The sequence below is a fragment of the Neopsephotus bourkii genome, unplaced genomic scaffold (genome assembly GCF_033783945.1).
Source record: "Neopsephotus bourkii isolate Nb327-2 ecotype Australia unplaced genomic scaffold, CSIRO-AGI_Nbou_v1 NB_1767, whole genome shotgun sequence".
NCBI lineage: Eukaryota > Metazoa > Chordata > Aves > Psittaciformes > Psittacidae > Neopsephotus > Neopsephotus bourkii.
In genome coordinates, this window is record NW_026902241.1 from 12664349 (window position 1) to 12686713 (window position 22365).

Below are 22365 nucleotides of genomic sequence, written 5' to 3' on the forward strand. Positions count from 1 at the left end.
TGTAAAAAAAATGTATGTCTATTAAAAAGGGGCAAATTTACAATGAAAAAATCTGTTAAGGACTCTTGACTACAAAGGAAGTGCCTTAGGGACACTGTCTTAGTGAGTCCCTGAGCAAAAAATACCTGGATCTTGGGAGTATCCCAGGGAGGGATCACTACACTTCTTTCCAGGCTATCACTGGTGACAGGATAGTGATTAGGTGAACCTTTCTTCTGCCCTTGCATGTTCTTACACAGAATTGCCTGTAGGTGATGATATGGGGTGGACTCCGCCCCATGGTTTCTTGTTTCACACTGGCAAATGACTCTCGGCTACGAAGTTGACAATATGATGCAGAGCACAGCAAATCTCAGGTACTGAGCACAGGACTTCCTCTTTGCTGAGAGCGCAGCCTCTTACATGCTTGCAGCACAGAGCCGCATCTTGCTTGGAGATGCCCCCAGTGCAGTCAGCCAGGCTCAAAGGCAATGGCTGTGCTGAGTGGCTCCACCTTGCATGGGAGTCCTGGAGCAGCAGGGACACCAGGATACTGCACTGCAGGACAGGAGAACACTGCTCAGGAAAGGCACACAGCAGTCAAAGGCATGCTCCCAGGTGCAGCCTAGCTCATATCCCCACCTTATCTTACAGTCCAGTGTGAGCACCCTGTGACCCCTAAGGTCCAGAATCTGTGCCTCAGTTTCTCCTGAAAGTAATGTAGACACAAACAGTGGTTATCAGCTCTCCAGCCTGACACTAAGAAGCCACTCAGAAAACAAACAAATCCCCCCATCATATCAACTGCCTTGTTGCTAACCCAAAGTTGAGGCTGTTGAAATCTGTGCTTCTGGGTATTTTGCCCTAGTCCTAGAAATGCTATGATTCCTACTGATACCAACCATATCCCTTCATTCAAAGTCACACACAGACCAAGCATGGTGGGTAGAAAGAAGCAAAAGAAGCTCTCCACTAAGGAAAGCGGTGAATCGTTCCTTCAGTGAGCTGCAACAAACAGGCCTGCCTCACACAGTTTAACTGCAGACAGACAAACAGGTCTCTGCAGACCTATTTAAAACACTATGCAGAGAAAAATCTAGTCCTTTCAGTTAGATGGCTGACTACCCTCCTGATGCTTGTTTTTGAACTCTCCTGCCTTCTCCTCTCTCTTACACAATGAATACTGGGGAACAAAAAGTGGAGCCAAAGCAAACGTTAACTTAGACCAAGAGTTTGGCATGGAAGACTTGACAGTGAGGCTCCTGAATTTGTGAGCAAATACCTACCAGATTTTCAAAAGCACTGGTGGGATGCCTGCTACCTCAGCCTACAAACAAGCCCAGCCCTGAGATGAGGAACCTGGTCCCCATGACTGGGGCAATGCTATATCATTTCCTCAGGAGATCAGTAGTGGAGAGTAGGCACCCACTTCCTGAGCTAGAGGATATATATGAGCTCCAAATTGTTAACTCCAGAGATGAAAGCCAGTGAGAACAGGTAATGTAAGCATCTATTCCAAAGTCCATGAACTATGTTGCCTTTAGTGGAATTCGTTAGTCATATTATTCGGGGATACTGTATTCAGCCTCAGAGCCCTGAGCCTTACTGAAAGCATGCTATTTGGAAAAGCCAATTTCAAACCATTTCCTAAAGAATAAACTCTTATTTGTGCATATTTGCCCAGACTTAAAATGAATTCCCATGTCTTGCAGACTTCACACAATTCATCAATTTCTCATGATCAGTCTGGGGAGGCGCAGAGGAAGACTTATGGTACTTTCATGTTTTCTCATTAAAAAACACCCATTGGTACATTAATAAGACAAGAGCATCTCAGCAGGACATAGAGTTATGTGACATTTCAAGGCTTTTGAAGAAAATGCACAGAAAGGAAGTGAACCCCAGCAGCTACAGCCAGCAAGAAAACAAGTAAATGAGCTTTTGGTGCAGAGAACAAAGAGGCAGGGAGCCAGGAATGGATAAAGAAAGTGGAGATATGACAGAAAAGGGGAGATCATTCTGCCTGGGAGCCTCATTATTATTAACAGACTTGAAATAAGGAAAGACTTCAGAGGTCAAACTGTTCTGATGTGTCCACCTCAATTAGGCTAGGATAAAAACACAAAAACACCCATTTGTCCTGTACTTGGCAGTCTATTACACCCTGTACTGAGCCTCATTCTGAAAGGGCTGATCAAACTGGTTACATTTATTTGCTGCAGAGTAGGACAAAGATGGAGGCAACCATCTCTCATGATAGGCCTCTAGGAACTCCTAGATTTCCTTACAGTAAGGCAAACATATCTCAATTTTTTTTGCAGACATGCATGCCTCTCTTATTTGGGTCTATCCATCTTCATGTGATTATCCTTCCCTTCTTTCAAACAATCTTCATCTGAGATCACACAAACCATGCCTTCATGGCTATCAGCAGTAAATCCTTCCATTTGATGGTGCTGCCATGTTGATCAGCATTTCACCACTGGGAGAAGCCATTAAGCCCCACCAGACTGAGGGAGTGAAAAGCATCTGCAAATACTGGCTAGAAGTGTGAACACTGACTCCAGCTCTGCTCTGGAGCATGAGCAGCTGCTGGCAGGAAAGGCAAATAAATGCATGCTTTCCAGAAACATGTATTAGTAGTGAAAAATTGGTTTTAAAAAGTAGATTCAGCTGTTCAAGGTTGCCTTTCCATGAATGCCATAGTTTGAGAAACAGAAGTTTAGTGTGCACCCGGCCTAATGCATTCCCCACCACACGGAACCTGCTTCACCTTTATTAGAAGGTTATCTCCCTTCAGCAACATGAAAGCATAAGCCTTTAAATGTTTAATAATTTTCACTTATTCCTGTATATTTGACAGCTGTTCTTCCAAGTCAGCTCCATACTTTGTTAACATACTGAGACTATTAATCCCATTTTGCTGAACTCACCCTCTCTCCTTTCACTTTGACCAAGCAATTCAACTGTCACATGGTAGAGAAATATCTGAACATATTTTCCATCATATATCCCCAGATCTTTTCGATAGATTTTCTTTTTTTTTTGGCATATAACTTTGGAGGGGTGGGGAACTGTCCCATAAAACACATGATATTCTTTCCTTTTTTAAAAAAAACAACCCTTGGGTTTGGGGGTTTTTCATGGTGCAGGAATAAAATACTCTCACAGAGATGCCACACAGGGTAACTAAATCTTCCAGTTTATTACACTGTTTTGGAAATTTTTAGTCAGCAAACCAGATTATGTCTTAGAAATACTGAAGTTTATACATATCCAAAACATTTTCCTCCGGATCTAAAAATATTCACACTTAGTCTCTGACAAAAAACAGGGTATTTTATTTGCGTGACTTGATTAAACTGCCTTCAGTTTTTTAAAAAATATTTAACACCCCCCCCTTAATGTTAATGTTAATGCTTCAGGTCTATAACCTTATAAAACATACGTCAACAAACTTCAAGATAGGTGAATACATTTTTTCATAGAAAGAAAATCAGAAACTGAAGTTGCTTGAACCCACCAAACAACCAAACCAAAACAAAAAATTTAAAGAAACTACATTGGTAAAATGTAAAAATACAGAACTTTTAATTAAAAGATCTGGTTTAGATGTGTTTTTCCTCATAAAGAAAATCCCTACATAGTTTTGGGACTTGTGACCTTTTGGGGTTGTTTGATTTTCATAAAAATCAAGCATTTTCATTTACCAAAATCCTTTCATGAGGAAAATAAGCAATTCCCTGACCAGTTCTTTGAAGCACCTTGGATTATCTATCCATATTTGTCACATACAAGAAAGGAATGAAAAATATCCCACAGGTGGCTTCTTCCAAACTGACTGAAATATTAGTAGGCAGATGCAAATAATTAAATTGAGCTGATATTTATTGTCACTTCAATGTGATTAGGAATGTGTGCGTGCAGTAATGGAACTCACTAGCCTTAAGGAACTGTTAAGCATATCCAACCCAAAGCACAGCCCTCACGTCCAGAAACCCCAAAGACAACTAGCAGAAAAAAGTACCATGAATGGGAGGCATTCTGAAATAGTATTCCTATATCAGAATTAAGTTGGAGGAAAACAAATACTGTTTTTTTATTCCTTTATGACATTAAGAAACAAAGGGGGGCTTAATTGTAAGTACCTCAAGTTGACCCTTTGGTATTAAACTTCAAATAAACTTTCAGTAAGAACTCCCACAAATCCAGTATTATATTTGCAACAGAACTGCTGACAGTCATCAGAGCAAGTTTACAGTATGCTAGGCTTGCAGACCAGCACTATAGATAATAAAGTAAGCATATTTCCAGCACAACTATAATCTGTAAAAGGAATTGTTTAAGTAATATCTGAGTTTGTTGTTCTCAGATACACAATCAAAAAATATTACTTCCTGAGCCAGCTCTCAGAGAAAAAATATTCACCTTTTTCTTTCTCAAAGTTATGCTAATAAGGGATTATTATTAATAATAACATTTTTCTAACAAGATTCTGATCTGCTGGATAGTCACCAGAAATTGGCTATAAATACCAGGCATTATACTGGTTTTGATGAGTAATCAAACTATAAAGTTTACTGAATTATTTTCTTTCCATTAAAAAAAAAAAAGTGATGTTTGTGATAGTTTAAGGACGCTGACAGTCTCTTCTTATCCAACAGGCACAATATGAACAGTGAGCAGAGAGACCACACAAAGAAATTGCCTACAAGGGTGCAAGCTGGTGGAAGAACTTTTGGTAGTTTAGACATTTGAGCTAACACTTCCAAATTGTTTCCTATCTAGCACTAAATGGCATTATTTGCGTAATAAACTAGAATCCAAACCATACTTATTGTCCTTCCAGTGGTTTGAGCTTTTTTAATGTCCCCCTTCAGATACCAAAAGCAGCCGTTGCTTCCTATGAGAAGTCACATCGAATATCCATATTCAAATACCCTTGATTTATCCTTGTAGCAATTTGAAATGGCTGCAGAAGAAAGTCCAGAGCACAGATACAATTAAGTTGGTTAAAAAGAAGGAAGGCAAACACTGCACAATACCACACAGTCTGCCTTAGAGAGCAGCACCTCTGGGAGGAGCTCCATGATGTCATTGCGATGAGCTGAAATAGGAGTATGGTGCTGTCCCAGAGAGATAACACATCAAACAGCAAGAAGAAAAGTTGGGCACAAAAATATATTGGTCTCAACCACTGTGTGCTGTCAGCACTGCTTCCCATTAAACTGCACTCTTCTGAAGAAATGTTTTATGTTATTTCCCTATCTTTATTCTTTGTTTTATTTTTTAACTGTTGACACACAGGAAGTTTGCACTATCCACTGCCAGTTTCAAAAGCCATCTAGTTTACATTTTGAGTCCGGCTTTCTGTGTGTGTTGCCTGTCCTTCACATCTCTTTTCAATGCCTTCTATTTAAACAAAATTTTACAGTGTTGGTGATAAACAAAACAAAACAGGACACTGGGTAAGGAAAGAAGACCACCAAGAGTGTGATGACTGAGGGAAAGGAAGTCAGGTAATCTCACATGTTAATGGACACCAAGGCAGACACATGGGAAAGTGAGACATTCCTAGTGCTCCAACCATGGCAAAGTCTTAACTGCTGCAATCGTAGTTCAATCACAAGAAACAAATCCAAGGTGCTCCCATTGGAACCAGACCTCAGTTTATGGTCACTGGATCATCACTGCGCCACTGAGGACATGTAGCAGGGGCTTCCACATAAAGACTCTCGATGGGTCTCCTGATGCCTGCTTGAAGCCTGGAGACAGCCTGTCAGTAGGACCAGCAGAAAGGGAGTGTGCAAGGTTGTGCTATCATCCCAGCCTCCCCCCATTTTGTGGTCTCCCCCTCCCTTCTCCTTATGCCATGCCCTCGGGAGCCTTTGGGAGCGTCTGCGCTGCCCAAGTCTTAAACCACTCAAGTTCCTCCTTCTCCCAGGTGTGTCATTCCACGGTTGCACTACTGCTTTATGCAGATAGATGTACAATATATATAAATATTCATAATAAATATTAAATATCTCACCAGTCAGACTCCTTGCAGGCAAAGATTTTAGTGCTATTTCATTATTTTGGGTGCTGCTTCACAGTTCTCTGCTGTCCTGTTGAGCTCACCAGTCTGTCAAGGTGGCAAATCCCTTAATGAGGTTATTGAGGGGACCTCAGATGGAAAACTGGATGGCCCCACAGACCACAGGAACAGAGGAGCACCTCCATATCCTCTGAGTATATGACATGAAAAATCAAAACATCAGATGTGTCCTGTAGTCCCAAAATGAACAGAAGTGCTTTTCTTCTTTCTCAGAACCTCCACTGAAGGGAATTACTGCAATTGTCTCTACATAAACAAGCAGTTCCAAGGGCAGCAAAGACAATCAAGCCTATTTTATATTAACTGTGTTCTGTGGTTGGACTTGCTGATATTTAATAGGATGGCAGGGCTGCACATATAACCTTTTGCCATTAGGGCATTATACTGTTCTTCTCCTATGTGTACTCTTTGCTGTCTAAACCAGCACAAAACTGTACTGCAGATTTTTTTCTTGTGGATGGGCTCTCTCTTCCCTCCTCCTTGGCTTCCTCCTGAAGCTGGTGGGATTACAACACCTCTGAGATCGGTGCTCTCCTGCTAATATGCATGAGCCTGTTGGTCCAATCCATAAGTTGTTCACGGGGCAGGCAGGTATGATCCCAAAAGCCTTCTTGTCTTAAAAAATTGCTGTAAGAAGACAAGATGGAAGCTTGCAGCTTCATTGAGGAAGAAGGTGCTGTTGTACCCCTTCACACTGCACTGAGATGTAAATAAGTCTACAAAGTTCCCTTCATGAAACTTTCTCCTGAAGAGGAAGGGAAGAAGTAAATGATAAAGGTACACAGCACCAGATACAATTTCAGAATTCATTCTCAGAAACGCAGCATGACACAGCATTCATGGTCCCTGATGGGAAAATTCGCTGTAGATTTTTCTACAGCCACATTGGTGGTGGTTGTGTTTTGTGGCTGCTGAGATAGCAGGAGTCAGAACTGGCAAACCAGCTCACAGAGTCAAAAACCAAACCATCCTCCACTACCACCCTGAAAGTACTAGACTTTTACAGCAGGATTGAATTGTTGTTTCTCAATTAACTGAACAGGACTTGCAATTTCATAGAATCACAGAATAGCTAGGGTTGGAAAGGACCTTAAGATCATCTAGTTCCAACCACTGCCATGGGCAGGGATGCCTTGCACTAAACCATGTCGCCCAAGGCTCTGTGCAACCTGGTCTTGAACACCACAATTTCTGTCATTTGTCTGACTTTTCGTTGCTATCTACAGGCACACATCTTTGCTTGTACTTAAACAGTTCCTTCCTTGGCTGAAGGGGCAGGAAAAATTTCTTTGTAGTCTACATTACCCTGTTCTTCAAAATCTTGCTAATGTGATAAAAATCAAACCCTAAATAGCCATTATTGAATGGATTAGCAGAAAGTGTCTATAGTATAATATAATAAATCAGTAAATAATACAGTAAAACAATATTTACTGTGTGACAGCGTGACAGATGCTCCAGAATTGTGGAAAACTCAAAAAGTACTGTATGAATTTTCTGACAGCTGTATGTACAGCTAAGGACTTTTTGTCTACAGAGTTGGAAAAGCAAGATACAAGTCCACTCCCTTCACAGACTTAAGGCAGGGAGAACTAATTAATGTAAATCCTCAATACCAAAAGAGGGAAGATAAGTCTTCTGAAGTGTCACACTCTCCCCTCATAAGAAAAAGCATGGAGTATTTCAACTAGATTCATAGGCCCCTGTTGATAACACCTACTGGTTTGAGGATAGTCAATCTCTATTAACAGGAATGATCTCACAACAAGCAAAGCCAGATGTGTGCAGTACTCTGGTGCTGGCCTTTGAAGAGCCCTAGTGAAGGGCAGGGGACTAACTACTAAGCTATGGATGCTTAAAAGAATGGGGGGTTACTCCTAAATGTTTTGTTCAAGAACTAATGGTCTGGTTTATGAGTCATAATAGGTTAAGAGCAAACTGTTGCTTTAACTTGGGGTTCTATGAGAAAATCAGAACTCTCAAGGTAGTCAGGGCACATGTCCACAACACATGCTGGGAGCAGAGGGCAGAGATGCTGGAGAGAGAGACCAGAGCCTACCCAGATGCAGTGCAAGTTTGTCAGCACTGCAGGATACCTTGTTGGAATATGAAGATGGTTGTGTTTCATCCTCCCAGAGCTATAATCTGCACATGGACAGGCACAGAGGAGGTAATACCAATGCAACTCATTTACAACTCTGGCATCTCAATGCCATACTCCATTGCAATTGTAGAGATGCACCCTCTGAGAACTGCAGATAGGGTGAGATGGTATTGCACAGTGGGGAGAGAACAGTAGGACTAGCCAGCAAGGGACACATCCTCCTTAGGTTGTAGCTGGGACCACTGGGAAGTAAGGTAACTCAGAAACTACAACATATATCACTACATCCATGAAGGTGAATGGATGATTCCCTCCTCTTCTGAATGACTGCTTCAGTCTTGAAATATGATTAAAATGTGAACTGAATAAAACATGGAACAGAACTAAATTAAAAAGAAAGACAAGGGTCTCTTTGAAACTCTTTCCCTGAACATGCTTTTTCTTTTTAACTGCACCACTCCTGTGTAATCCTGGGCAGCCTGGGGAAGCTGCCTTACACAACTTTGAGAACTGATGCATTTCCCTGTGTTGGGGACTTTGCCACAGATAATTTCCTCCAAACCAAGTTGACCAAAAAAAACACTGGTTTTGTAACAGCCAAACAAAAACCTTGTTGTAATGAACCACAAGCAAGTTAGTCCAGAAACCACAATACTAAAAGATTTATGTTACTATAATCACTCATATAAATAGGCAAGATTATTCTGACAGGGAGTAAAGTGATTAACTAAAATTATAGCTAATAAAATAATTCCCTTTACAGTTATTTTTCTGTGAGATGGAACAGATACAACTAAACCTGATGCGATAATAGATGCTTTGGTATCTTTACATGACCAGTTCAGTCAAGGTCAGGTTCTGACTGCTTCTGGATCTACCAGAACTTCTTCTGTGCCCAGTGCATTGATAGGGGTTTTCTTGTGGATGACATCTCTTCAGCACATCAGGCAGAACTGAAGCAGATGTGTAGAGAATACAAAGGTTGCATGGGGATGATGACAGTCTAGGCACTATGAGACACATTCCCTCTTGCAAAATTAAATAGGATTTTGATTTTCCTGGAGCTCCCTCTTGCACTATTGAGACATGAGACAGGTCACTCCTATGAAACACACATTTATCTATGGGAGACCACCAGATATATTGTACTCTCACACCAGTAGAAACCAGTTACGCCATGTAACAAAGGTATCAAGAAAAGAATGTGTCCAACAGACATCCATCTCTTTTGGGATGAAAGGGGTTACTTCCCCACACCACTGTAAATTATGTGTGCTGAAGTAACTGCAGCACTTGGCTTCAGTTTGTTATAGCCAGCTTTGAAAGAAATACACTTTCACACTGAACACAAGTCAATTGAAATCCACACTTACAGATGATGGAGTTGAACAACTTCTGAATTAGCTGCACCTAATCCTTCCACAGTTGCACATACAGTTGGAAGAAGTTTGGATTCTGCCACATCAAAAGTACTATGGCAGCGTTCAGTGGCATTTACAGGACCCTCCACTAGGGCTAAGTGGTGTGTAATAGTGCAGGGAATCACTTTCACATGGTCAAATGCTATTGAAAAACAGTAGCAAGAACATAGTGATCTGCCAGGTCTCACTGCAGATCCAGTGAGGACATAGGTGATCAGGATTAGCAGAGACCACACCGAAAAAATTAATGCTGCCTAGAGAAAAATCCCAACGAGGAAGCGCATCTTCATTCATGCCAACACAAGTTCCAGCGATCTGCAATTTTAAAGGCAATTTGTACTTTCAATAAAATTGAACCTTGGAACTTTCTGTAGAAAAGGACTATACGTCAACTACAAGTAAGCTTAAAACAGAAAGCATTCATCTAGCCAGAGCAGACAGCCTCACCCAGCAATTCCCAAGTCACTTTAATGAGCTGCAGACAAAACTAATTCTGTGGAGTAGTGCACAATGAGATTTAAGGTCTTGGAAGTGATGCAAAATCCATCACAACTGCTGTGTCCCAGGAGCTAATTACCATCCCATTAGAAAATTTGGCATTCTATTTCTAATATGAGTTGGTCCAACCCCCTCTTAGAGCTCATTAAAACTGCGCTACTACAAATCTTCCTGTGTATATTAAGAGCGATTAAGTCACCTCAAGTCACCTGAATGGGTGCATTTGAGAGTCTACCATTTATTCTGGGAGGCTTAATGAGTTTTCTATACCCCTGTCTCGTCTCTCCCTTGTGTATTAACACACCAGCACAGGACAAGGAAGCCCAGTATCTGAAGCACTAATGCTGTATAATGATAGAATGTGCTTTTCCATCCCTGCTCTAGACTTCACCTGCAATACTGCCAAGGACTCTTTTAACTACTCAGCCTCTGTGTAAAACCAGCACACGTTCAAACAACTACCCCTCAACACCTGTCCCTGTCTTTTCTGAAGTTTTCTTTCTCAAGACACAGCTCCCACTGTGTAAGTGGGATCTACACCTTTTTGCTCCCAAAACATGCTGCCTAAATCTGTCTCTCCAACTCACAGGACAAAGTATACATAAAAGAGGTTCTTCCAATTCTACATGAATAAAGGCAGGAATACAAGAGACTTTCTGCTCAGTCTCACTGCAGAGGCCACATTCTGTCTCTTGGTTATTATTTTAATGAGGCTGTAAAGTGCATATACTATTACCAGGCATAAGAGAAGGAAGCAATTTTTTATCTGACTCTGTGTGAAAGGAATAAAAATTACATGAACACAAGTGTTCCAAGTGTTTTTATAAATGGGAACCCCTGAAGACTTAGCCCCAGCAAAAGATTAAAGAACAACAAGGCTGAAAAGGAAATCTGACACCAAAAATAGTTGTGTGGCTGTTTTCAGGGTGTATCACTGCAATGACTGAGAAGCCGAAGAAACCAACTTTCCACACACCACAATTCCTCCAGGGTTCCACACACATCCCATGCACCATAAAGTGTACTTATGGAATCAATGATAATCCATGGCTTTGTTCATTTCTTAGCACAGGAAGTTCTCTCCATTTGTACCCTCTCCCTTCCCTTGCTCCCACTGTTGGCTGGCAGATATAGTGCAGAAGCAAATGAACACAAGAAGAATCAAAGAAATAAGAAGTCAGAGCTCAGTGGCCCCTACATGATAATCAGTGCATTGTGCTTGCTAATCATGCAGGCTAAGATCAGAGGGTAAAAAAAACCCTAAAAACGTATTTCTGAACCGTTAAGTAGTTCAGATAAAGCTACTTTGTGGAGACTGAAAACCATTTGGAAAAACATCCTCACGAGTTTTATTCATGTGTTCGGGTTCAGCATCGTACCGAGAAACCTTTATGGTAAGGAGCTCATGCCTACAACAAACAGTTAAGATCAGCTACAAAATGAAAGATTGCACTTTCCAGTAAGGAAAACACAGCAATCCAGTAAGGTTTCACAGTGCAAGGAGTAAAAGACTGCTTACATGGAGTGACACTGAGCTTGTGCACTGGTTTTAACCTCTTTAATTGTTTAACTATGTGCAATACTTAGGGATTATCCTGACAAAACAGCAAAAGCCTTGGTAACAGCTACAGATTTTCTTTTTAATTCCCCTTGATGTCCATAAATCTAAACTAAATAATGAGCATTGTTCACCACTCTGCGATCTGTGCTGAATTCAGTCTAATTTATATGTCATCGTGAATTATTGACATATTGTAACACTAATTTTCCGAGTATGATAAAGATAAAACACAACATGTAATTTTCTGATTCATTCTGAAAAATCAGTTTATCTTCTTAAATACTTTGGAGAAAAAGTGCTGCAGGAAAGAGAACGTACATAGAATGTATGTCACGATGAGGTTATTCAAGTATTAATGCCACCATTATGAAAAAATGTGTTCAAAACACGTTGTCTAATGCATGCATCTGCATGAAGGTGGACATGCAGCTGTGAAACTTGACAGGCTAAAGACACTGTCACAGGGTTAAAAATCTCTATAAATTCAGGGAAATAATCTAGAATTGGTATTGCTGGGTGAGTCCTCACCAGATTCTGTACACTGAATGTCTCAACTGAAAGAAATCATAGAATCATAGAATCATAGAATAGTTAGGGTTGGAAAGGACCTTAAGATCATCTAGTTCCAACCCCCCTGCCATGGGCAGGGACACCTCACTCTAAACCATGTCACCCAAGGCTCTGTCCAACCCGGCCTTGAACACCGCCCAGGGATGGAGCATTCACGACTTCCCTGGGCAACCCATTCCAGTGCCTCACCACCCTTACAGTAAAGAATGTCTTCCTTATATCCAATCTAAACTTCCCGTTTAGGTTTTAACCCATTACCCCTTGTCCTATCACTACAGTCCCTAATGAAGAGTCCATCCCCAGCATCCCTATAGCCCACTCTCAGATAATGGAAGGCTGCTATGAGATCTCCACGCAGCCTTTTCTTCTCCAGGCTGAACAGCCCCAACTTTCTCATCCTCTCTTCATACGGGAGGTGCTCCAATCCCCTGATCATCCTCGTGGCCCTCCTCTGGACTTGTTCCAACAGTTCCATGTCCTTTTTATGTTGAGGACACCAGAACTGCACACAATACTCCAAGTGAGGTCTCATGAGAGCAGAGTAGAGGGGCAGGATCACCTCCTTCGACCTGCTGGTCGTGCTCCTTTTGATGCAGCCCAGGATACGGTTGGCTTTCTGGGCAGTAAGCACACACTGAAGCTGGCTCATGTTCATTTTCTCATTGACCAGCACCCCCAAGTCCTTCTCCACAGGGCTGCTCTGAATCTCTTCTCTGCCCAACCTGTAGCTGTGCCTGGGATTGCTCTGACCCAGGTGTAGGACCTTGCACTTAGCATGGATAAACTTCATGAGGTTGGCATCAGCCCACCTCACAAGCGTGTCAAGGTCCCTCTAGATGGCATTCCTTCCCTCCAGCGTATCAACCGAACCACACAGCTTGGTGTCATCGGCAAACTTGCTGAGGGTGCACTCAGTCCCACTGTGAAACTCTTAATTAGAAAATGAACTTTTCTAATAGTGACCTGGATACCCAAGAAAGGTTGAAAGGTTAAAAGGTTAAAGGAACTGCTTATCTCAGGAGGAAGAAGGAACTGAATTTAATGCCTCTTCAGTGAGGCCTATGGGCCTTGCATGCTGTTTGTTCATCCTTTTGAGGATTGGTACCTACATTATTAGCACTAGGAAGCAGGGTAGATGTAAGAGGATGCAAGACTTAGAGGCTGAGGATTGCTAAGAATGTGACATATGGAGTGCAGTGAAGTAGCTTCTATTTTATTTCACTTGATTGTATATGACAATTTGTGTTCTTTCCCTTAAACATTCAATTTCCACTTCAGCATTCTGAACTGTAATGCTCCTAAGAAGATGATTATACTCAGCAAATGATGAAAGTTTTCTCCTACTGACCACATAATCCTCATCAAATCAAACTGTCCTTATAGATTCCACAAGGCATCTTAGATGTTACACTGAAGTGAAACCTCTTAAGGGGAAAAGAAACCTTTCAGTCTACCAACACTTGACCATAGCAAAGCAATTTGAACCACAGACAGCAAACAGGAGTTAAATTAATTTAGGAATTTACTTAAACTGGTAAAGATTTTTTTTTTTTTAACTGTGAACAGACATCTCTTTTGACACTGACAACCATTCATTAGCCCTGGTGGTTGCCAACACAGTGCAGCAGATGTTATTTTCTTGTTGTATATTTTCATAAGATGTGCTCATTGTTTAAGCTACATTCCAGCAAGGACTCGGAATTAAAATGGACCTAGTTAAATTAAAACTGGAATGTTGTTCTCCAATATGAATTAATTATAATGACACATTGAAGTGAGAAGAAATAATTCATGTTCTGCAAATGGCTGCAAAATGGTGGCAATGTTAACGTTTGACTGATCTTTATGCACAAGTAGCAATAAGAGTATACTGGAAATGCCTGTTATTGTGTCTCTGAGCAAAAGAATGCTCTTTTGCTCAGAGACACAGTCAGGTACTTAACTTCTGGATTTTTGTCCAACCAGTGTGGGAAAGGACAAAATAACTTGAATAAACAGGAAATCTCTGAATTTTCTCAGTCCCTCTAAATTGTAATGAGCCTAGTGTGTTAAAGAAACCTCCCAAAGTTCAGTCAGCTTACTTCACATTTCTCTTCTGATACAAAAAATGGTGAGATGTAATGAAAAAAGTTGTTCTCACACTATTTCAGTTTAACAGCAAAGGATGGTGAACCTATGTAAGATCTCCATAGATATGAGTGGTTCATATACGTATCTGATAGCACTCTGAAGTTTAAACTCCTGGATTTTAAGCTCCTGAAGACTGAATTTTAAACTCCTGAAGATTCATTCATCACCAGCTCAGAGTCTGCAGGAGCAAGAACACAATTTACTTTTTTTCTTTTTTTTTTTTTCTTTTGATCTTTGTTGTTTTTTTTTCCCAACTGTACTACTTGTGAAAGGTCCAAAATTGCTGTAACTGGAGACTAGGCTGGGTGAAAAGATGTTCTCTTTTATCACCAGAAAAACTGCCCTACCTTGTTCTCTCAACAGAACTGAAAGTCTGAAACATAAAACCAGCTGGCAGATTCTGACTACTAACATGTCTTTCATTATTGGGCATTTAATATAAATTTAATGGCTGAGTTTGAAACTCCCTGTTCAGCATTCTGTCAGAATACTTACAGAATTCTGCAGCTAAGGACAAGACAAAGCTTGTAGGTCAATGTAACTTCTTTTATTTGACTGTCAGGTATAGCTTTTTGAAAAACTTGACTAAGCTTTTGGACATGCAATCCCTTCTTGGGGTATGAAAGATGTAACAGAAGCAGCCTACTTAAGAACTATGTAGCAGGGAAAACTGAGAACCATTACAGTCACAACAAAACACCATAAGACTATTGAAGACACTAAATTTTGCTATTTGAAATGGAGACTATGCAAGATAAAGGCAGCAGCCAAGTTAAACATGACATCTCTTTCCTAAGAGATCACAAAGATGCTGCTATTAGCCCTACAGTTAGAGCATGTGACTAAAAGTCAGTTCATGCCCTGGCTGTGCAACTATGCTATTCTTTTACTATCTCTAAAACTGTGGTATTAACTTTCTATCTGTTTTACCAGAGCAGGCTCGCACCAATTACATTAACCTCCGTAAATCGTATATAGGACTTCAAAGGAAGGAACTATAAAGTACAAAGGATCATAAAATGAATAGCACTTGGAAGAAAAACAGAAAGAACATGCAGTGTTAAGCCCAAAATATCCACAATTACCTGACCATCAGGTTTTGCCTCTAGCTGGAGTTCTGAACAAAACTTTGGAAGAAAACAGTGGAAGCAGAAATCATGGATGATATAACAGGAATAGATCTGAAAACCATTTCATTTATTGAGATCAATGGGTCTTGCTGAAACTACAAGATCTGTGACAGTACAGGTGAGAAGGGGAGAGAACACACTTCTGGTATAAAGAGCCCCTTCCCTCCCATGGTCAGCAAGCATGTTAGACTATTTGGAGGATGCAGGGACTCAGACTTTCAAGGACAGAGGCAACAGCAAGCCTGCTTTCTCTCTCAGTCATGGGATGTAACAGCATTGACCCAGAGTTTCCAGCCCTTGAGGCAGGCAGCTTGAGTCTGAGGTGAATCCCATCTTTTGATTCCAGTTGCCAGGAAGGAATGAGTTTCCAGCAGCTTTAGTTATGAGGCAGGAAGCAACAAAAAGCAGCAACAAAAATTAAAAATACTGCAGAAAAAGGCAATAGGAAGGAGTCAAAAGACAACATAACAAGTTAGTAGAAGAACTAGTACTTCCCATAAGACTTAGCCATATGCTGAAACAGCTTTCTGTTGATCATGATAATTTGAGACATCAGTGACTGGTATTCTCAGACAATCACAGTTACTATCATTGTTTACTAGGCATGATGCCCAAATACCATTCCATCCCTTGAGGAATTATGCCAAACTTATGAAGTACTTTAAATAGTGGTATATTCTTTGTATGCTGCTTTGGCTGATACAGGTTTTATAACAGCTAATAGCTTCTACTGAAAAGGCTGTGGGATGAACTTGTGCTGAATAACAGTTAGCTGTGGGAGCCAGGATTCTCAGCTTATTCTCTTTAACTAAAACCCCAAAACATTATGAACAAAGAAGAGCAGAAAAAGTACTAAAGAACTTTGAACTACCAGCAAGGAAAGAGTGTCAAAAGTGTATTAAAGACTCTCCAAGCAGCACTCAGGTTTTTATAACAGTCTTGATAATGATCTTACACTTACAGTACATCTTTTATCCAGAAGGATTCATTTATGGGCTGTACGCATACCATGGGAATAACTGTCCTCCCTTCTGCCAATTTACACAGCGAAATGCTGTTTATGCCTCTGGAGGAAAATGTTGTGCTATGTGAATTGCTATATCACAACTAAAATGGATTAAGACAGGCAGTGCCAAATGCTACAACAGTTAAATACAAAACATAGAAGGGAATTTGAAAGAAACAGAACATAAATAATCAAAACCACATTCTGGTCAGAACACTGAGATTAACGGTATCTAAAATGTATCATGGTATTAGTCATCAAAGTTTTGCTTTGAAATTTCCATTGGACCTTTTGGCTTTCACTTAGATTGTCTCAATGTATATTCATACAGGCTGCTCTTTAAAACATTAGCAACCAGCCAGCTAAGCCTGCCATAACCATTTCCAAAACTTTGAATAGTTATGTTCCATATAATATATGGTAATTACTGGCTTTTTAATTGTACCCAATGTAAAACAAGAAGGATCTCTAAATTGGAGAGACATCAATTTGATAGGTGGACCACTCGGTGGATAAAGAACTGGCTGGATGGCCGCATGCAAAGAGGTGTGGTCAATGGCTCAATGTCCAGCTGGAGACCAGTAACGAGTGGTGTCCCTCAGGGATCTGTGTTGGGACCGGTCTTCTTTAACATCATTGTGGGTGACATGGACAGTGGGATTGAGTGCACCCTCAGCAAGTTTGCCGATGACACCAAGCTGTGTGATTTGGTTGATATGCTAGAGGGAAGGAATGCCATCCAGAGGGACCTTGACACACTTGTGAGGTGGGCTGATGCCAACCTCATGAAGTTTAACCATGCCAAGTGCAAGGTCCTACACCTGGGTCAGGGCAATCCCAGGCACAGCTACAGGTTGGGCAGAGAAGAGATTCAGAGCAGCCCTGCAGAGAAGGACTTGGGGGTGCTGGTCAATGAGAAAATGAACATGAGGCGGCTTCAGTGTGTGCTTGCAGCCCAGAAAGCCAACCGTATCCTGGGCTGCATCAAAAGCAGTGTGACCAGCAGGTTGAAGGAGGTGATCCTGCCCCTCTACTCTGCTCTCATGAGACCTCACTTGGAGTATTGCGTGTAGTTCTGGTGTCCTCAACATAAAAAGGACATGGAACTGTTGGAACAAGCCCAGAGGAGGGCCACAAGGACTATCAGGGGACTGGAGCACCTCCCTTATGAAGAGAGGATGAGAAAGTTGGGGCTGTTCAGCCTGGAGAAGAGAAGGCTGCATGGAGATCTCATAGCAGCCTTACATTATCTGAGAGTGGGCTATAGGGATGCTGGGGATGGACTATTCACTAGGAACTGTAGTGACAGGACAAGGGGTAATGGATTAAAACATAAACGGGGGAAGTTCAGATTGGATATACGGGGGAAATTCTTTTCTGTAAGGGGGGTGAGGCACTGGAATGGGTTGCCCAGGGAAGTCGTGAATGCTCCATCCCTGGCACTGTTCAAGGCCAGGTTGGACCAGAGCCTTGTATGGCATGGTTTAGTGGGAGGTGTACCTGCCCATGGCAGGGGTTTGGAACTAGATGATCTTAAGGTCCTTTCCAACCATAACTATTCTATGATTCTATCATTCTATCTCAAATTAAATAACATCAACAAAAATCATTTAGAGAGTAACATCTGTATTTTAAACGCATTAGGATAATTTTCACTAGGTCCAGCTACCCTCCTTAATGCAATTTGTTTCTGACTTTGTCCCATCATCCTTACTTACATGAGTTGTTTTTTTAACCATAAAGGTGGAAGAGGAATGCCTTTTGAAGTAACAGGACCAAAGTCAAGACTCCTGCAACAGAGAAAAGATAACATGGAAATGGTATTGACTGCAACACTGTAATTGAGACTGGAGTAAATTTGCACTTGTCAGGGTGCAGGGAGGCTTTGCAGGAATAGATATGGTCTGAGGCCAGGGCCCTGGCCATGCCTAAAGCAGTGAACTCCTTGCTTTGTCACCAAGCAACAAACTTCATGGTAGAATAAGGAGAAAAGCAAAAAGCCTAAACACTGACCAAGCTCCTTTAACTCTCTTCCACTTTCACCCAACAAGGGGGAAGCAACACCACAACAAAGCTTTTCTGGCCTTGGGTCCAAGCAACCCAGGGCTATAATCCTTCCAACCAACCAACCAACGAACCAATCAACCAACCAACCAACCTTCAAAGGCTGTGCCTTGAGATGAGGAACTCAGAACACCACAGAAAGAACCATTTTTTGCTATTCTTTCAGCACAAGTCTAGTCTATAGCACAATTCAGGCAAATAATACAACAACTGATGCTTTCATTTAAGTGTGTGAGTCAGGAGACTTATGACTGAGGGAAAAGAGAGCATCTTCCCAAGCCTTAACTGTCCCCCCATCTCCCATGTTTTCTTCCTTTCGTGGTTTCCCTAATTTAAAAAGGACTTCTGTCATGTCATCTCCCATTAGCTTAACAAGTCAGAGCAGTCAGCTCTCCTTTTGACACCAAGCTGCTCAGGTGATCTTTAGATGTGACTTTCCAAAATGTACTTTCCAACAATTAAACTTAATTCCAGGTTAACAGAAATTTAAAATGTTCCCCCTATGGTACAGGAATAATACTAAATAGGAAAAGTTTCCTAGTGCATTTTCAAAATGAAATTGGAAGGAAGGAGCCTTCCCCTAGGAACAGGCCATGATATTACTGGTCCATGGACCTATTATGACAATTAATGGTAGTAAGACTGAATACAAACCTTTGTATTGTGTTATTGCAGGATGATTGCCAATCTCTGACACAGGATCATAATACAGGTATCCATCCTTTATTAAATTTAAAATGCTAAGTGTATTGCCTTGCTATGATACTTCTACCCACTTTGTGTTGACCCACTTGCTTCAGTCATGAAGGATTTTTACTTGAAAAACACCTGAACTACAAACGTATTTAAATATCAGTCATGCAGCCAAAGCACGTATTACATACAAGTAAATAACAAGCTTTTCTTCTGGGAAGAAAACAAATCCTCAATTCCTGGCAAGGAGGCAAACCACTGTTCCTAGCAACCAAGACTTCAGAACAGCGATCTAAACTGATGAATCAGAATTTGTAATGACAGAAACAGAATTATAAGCAGCCCTCTGCAAGGGTTTATAGGAGAAATTAAACGTAACTACATTACCAGTAACTTGACAAATGTAGCTAAGCTAGAAAACACGTGATAAAAAATAGTAACCAAAGCACATGGTAACCATAAAGATGGTTTTATAATTTAAAAATTGAATTTCATCCATCTGATTGCTCAAATTACTTTTTTTTTTTCACAGTAATATTGAGCTGAATTGGCTATTCAGCACTTTCAATACCATTAACTGCTAATGCTGAAACAGGGTTTTGTTTTTCACATAAGGCAAGAAATGACTGGCAGCCATGCCAGAGTTTGTATAGATTTTAGCACAGGAGAGACTGTTTACTCTGTGGCTTTCCTCATTGCGGCTGGGCAAAACCACAGGTGGCACTAAGAGAAATTTATTTAGCATGCAGAATTTCTTTCCTTTGTTCTTTTCTTGGTAGAAAAAGAAGGAGTAAAAAATAACTACCAGTTACTGAATTTTCTTGAGAAAACGTGTTTGTTCTTATAACAAGAGCAGGGGTACAGGATCTCCCTTAAAGTAACTACTAAGGTGATGGGGAAGATGTAACAAGAGAAATGTACAGGCATTTCTTTGATATTGACATAAATGTAAGCACACATAGTATCAAATTAGTAGAACAGCATCCTGCTTCTTTAATTAAACAGACAAAGATGTAACAAGATTCAGTGGTTGAAAAGCAAAGCTAAAAAAATCTGAACAGGAAGCAAAATGCAAATTGTAAGTGAAGGTAATTAACTACTGGAATATTTTATTGAAATGTGTTGGTAGATCCCTCAGCATCCCACTTGGACAGTTTTCTAAAAGATAAACCCTCAAACAACCAGAATGTATTAGGCTTCACACAGAAAAAGTGGGTAATATTTCACCTGTTATAACTCAGATAACAACTAGATATATGTAATGGTCTCTGCTCACCCTGAATGATCAAAAGCTCTTAACCCAAACAGAATATACAAAAGAAAAATAAATCAATTTATGGATCCTTCTGCCAACTTCATTTATACTGATTAATATCCTACTGGATAATAAAATCTAACTGAAAGCATTTCAAGGTATTACTAGTGTGAGTAAGGCTGGAAGAATCAGAAACTTTCTGGTTTAGGGAAATTCGATTTTGCAGTAATGCTGTCTCTCCATTTCTTTAGACTTAATAACTTTTGAAATTAGTAACTAATTTAAAAACCAAATGGGATACTAGGTGCCTGAGAAAGTCTGGAAACTTATTGTAAGAATGTGGTGTCTGGTCCTGGCAAGAAACCAGTTATGTTTCACAGATCTCCTGGATTTTGTTGTAACACATGGAAACAGATAATCTGACAAAAGTCCATTTGGGTTTCCAAAAGCCTTTGAAAAGGCCATTCACATAAGGTTTTTGAAGAGCCAAACTTACTGTGGATAAATAATTGCATAAAATACAAGAAAGAAAACGTAAGGTAAATGGGCTTTTTCACAATGATGAAGTTTATCACCAGATGTCCATCTGGATCTACACTAGGGGCTATTTTATTCAACTTCATTGCAAATTATATAAAGAAGAGTGGAGAGTAAAGTAAAAGGCTTGCTGCTGATGCTAAATTATTCAAGATAGGAAAGAACAAAAGCTGAATGGCAAGAGTTACGGAAGTACTTCATGATACAGAATGACTAGCAATGAAATGATAGACGTTGGGGGAAAGAATGCAATTCATTGTAAATATGCAGAGTCCCAGCAAACGAGGCATGGTATAGTTTTGCAACCAAACCTGAATGACAGAGGGTGAAGAACTGCACTACCTGCAGACACAGCCACTGGGGCAGAACACTGGATCCTTTTGCCCACTTACGAAAGATTGAAGACATTTCACCTAGCAAGGGGCAGGATAGACTTTATTGCCTCTTTAAACACTTTATGAGGGCAGAAAAAAACTTTGTCTGCTCACCTCATCTGTTCAGTTGTGATTAAAGGCTCCATGCACACAAAGGAGCACAGAGGCAAAGGGGCAGGCAAATCAGTCTTTGGGACACTGTAAAATCTGTGGGTCAGGTGAGAGACTTGTTTGCATTTATGTGTTTGTGCATAAGGCAACTGAAGAGGATCCAGGGCTAGTTACTGGACAGACTGAAAGTCTATGGCCTGTTCCTGAAGGAGCCATAGTGCGCCTGAGTGTGTCTGTGTTGTGTGTGTGTGTGTACACAAGAGGGTCTGAGTTAACAGCAAATGGAATGGGGCTGCAAGACTCAGGGGCTTGTACATCCAGCTCCAGCAACTGGGGAGCATAGGAAACTCAGAAACCAGCTACTGGACAGACTGAGTGCCTAAGGCCAGCTTCTGGATGGAACCATATTGTGTGCATACACATACATGTAGTTTCTATTAAAGGGCTTTCACAATGATGGCCCAAAGAAGTGAACAGGATGAATCCATTGCTGCTGTTTATGCTGCGTTTTCCCTTGGCATTGATCTATATGGACAATCATGTGTGTATATATATATATGCACATACACTGCATGCGGGTATGTGTCTGTTGGGAATACATGCTCAGTCTCACTACTAGTTGAAAGGGGAACATGGAACAGGAACAGCCTTTCCTCCCTAAAGCTATCAGATTCAGCGACTCTTAACAGCCTACATGATCACTCCGTATTTCCTCTTCTGTGTGGATACCAAAGAGACATGAAGACCTTCCTGGACAGGACAAGTGTATACTGCAGGGCTTACCACTGCATCCTTTATGCATACAAGCTGTTAATCATAAAAGGGAGCACATCTG

At 40.8% G+C, this 22365-nt stretch overlaps 1 protein-coding gene across 2 annotated transcripts in view; it reads left to right on the forward strand.

The window, feature by feature from the left end:
* MAP10 (microtubule associated protein 10) overlaps positions 1 to 22365 on the forward strand; it is a 57797-nt gene that overhangs the window by 34216 nt on the left and 1216 nt on the right. The window contains exon 3 of one of the 2 annotated variants that reach the window (XM_061378509.1): positions 4644 to 4808. The exons of the other annotated variant lie outside the window; for it this stretch is intronic. Within the exon in view, the coding sequence (XP_061234493.1) occupies positions 4644 to 4661 (18 nt within the window). The 3' untranslated portion in view covers positions 4662 to 4808. Of the gene's footprint in view, positions 1 to 4643; positions 4809 to 22365 lie in introns of those variants that run through there. 2 annotated transcript variants of the gene reach the window in all.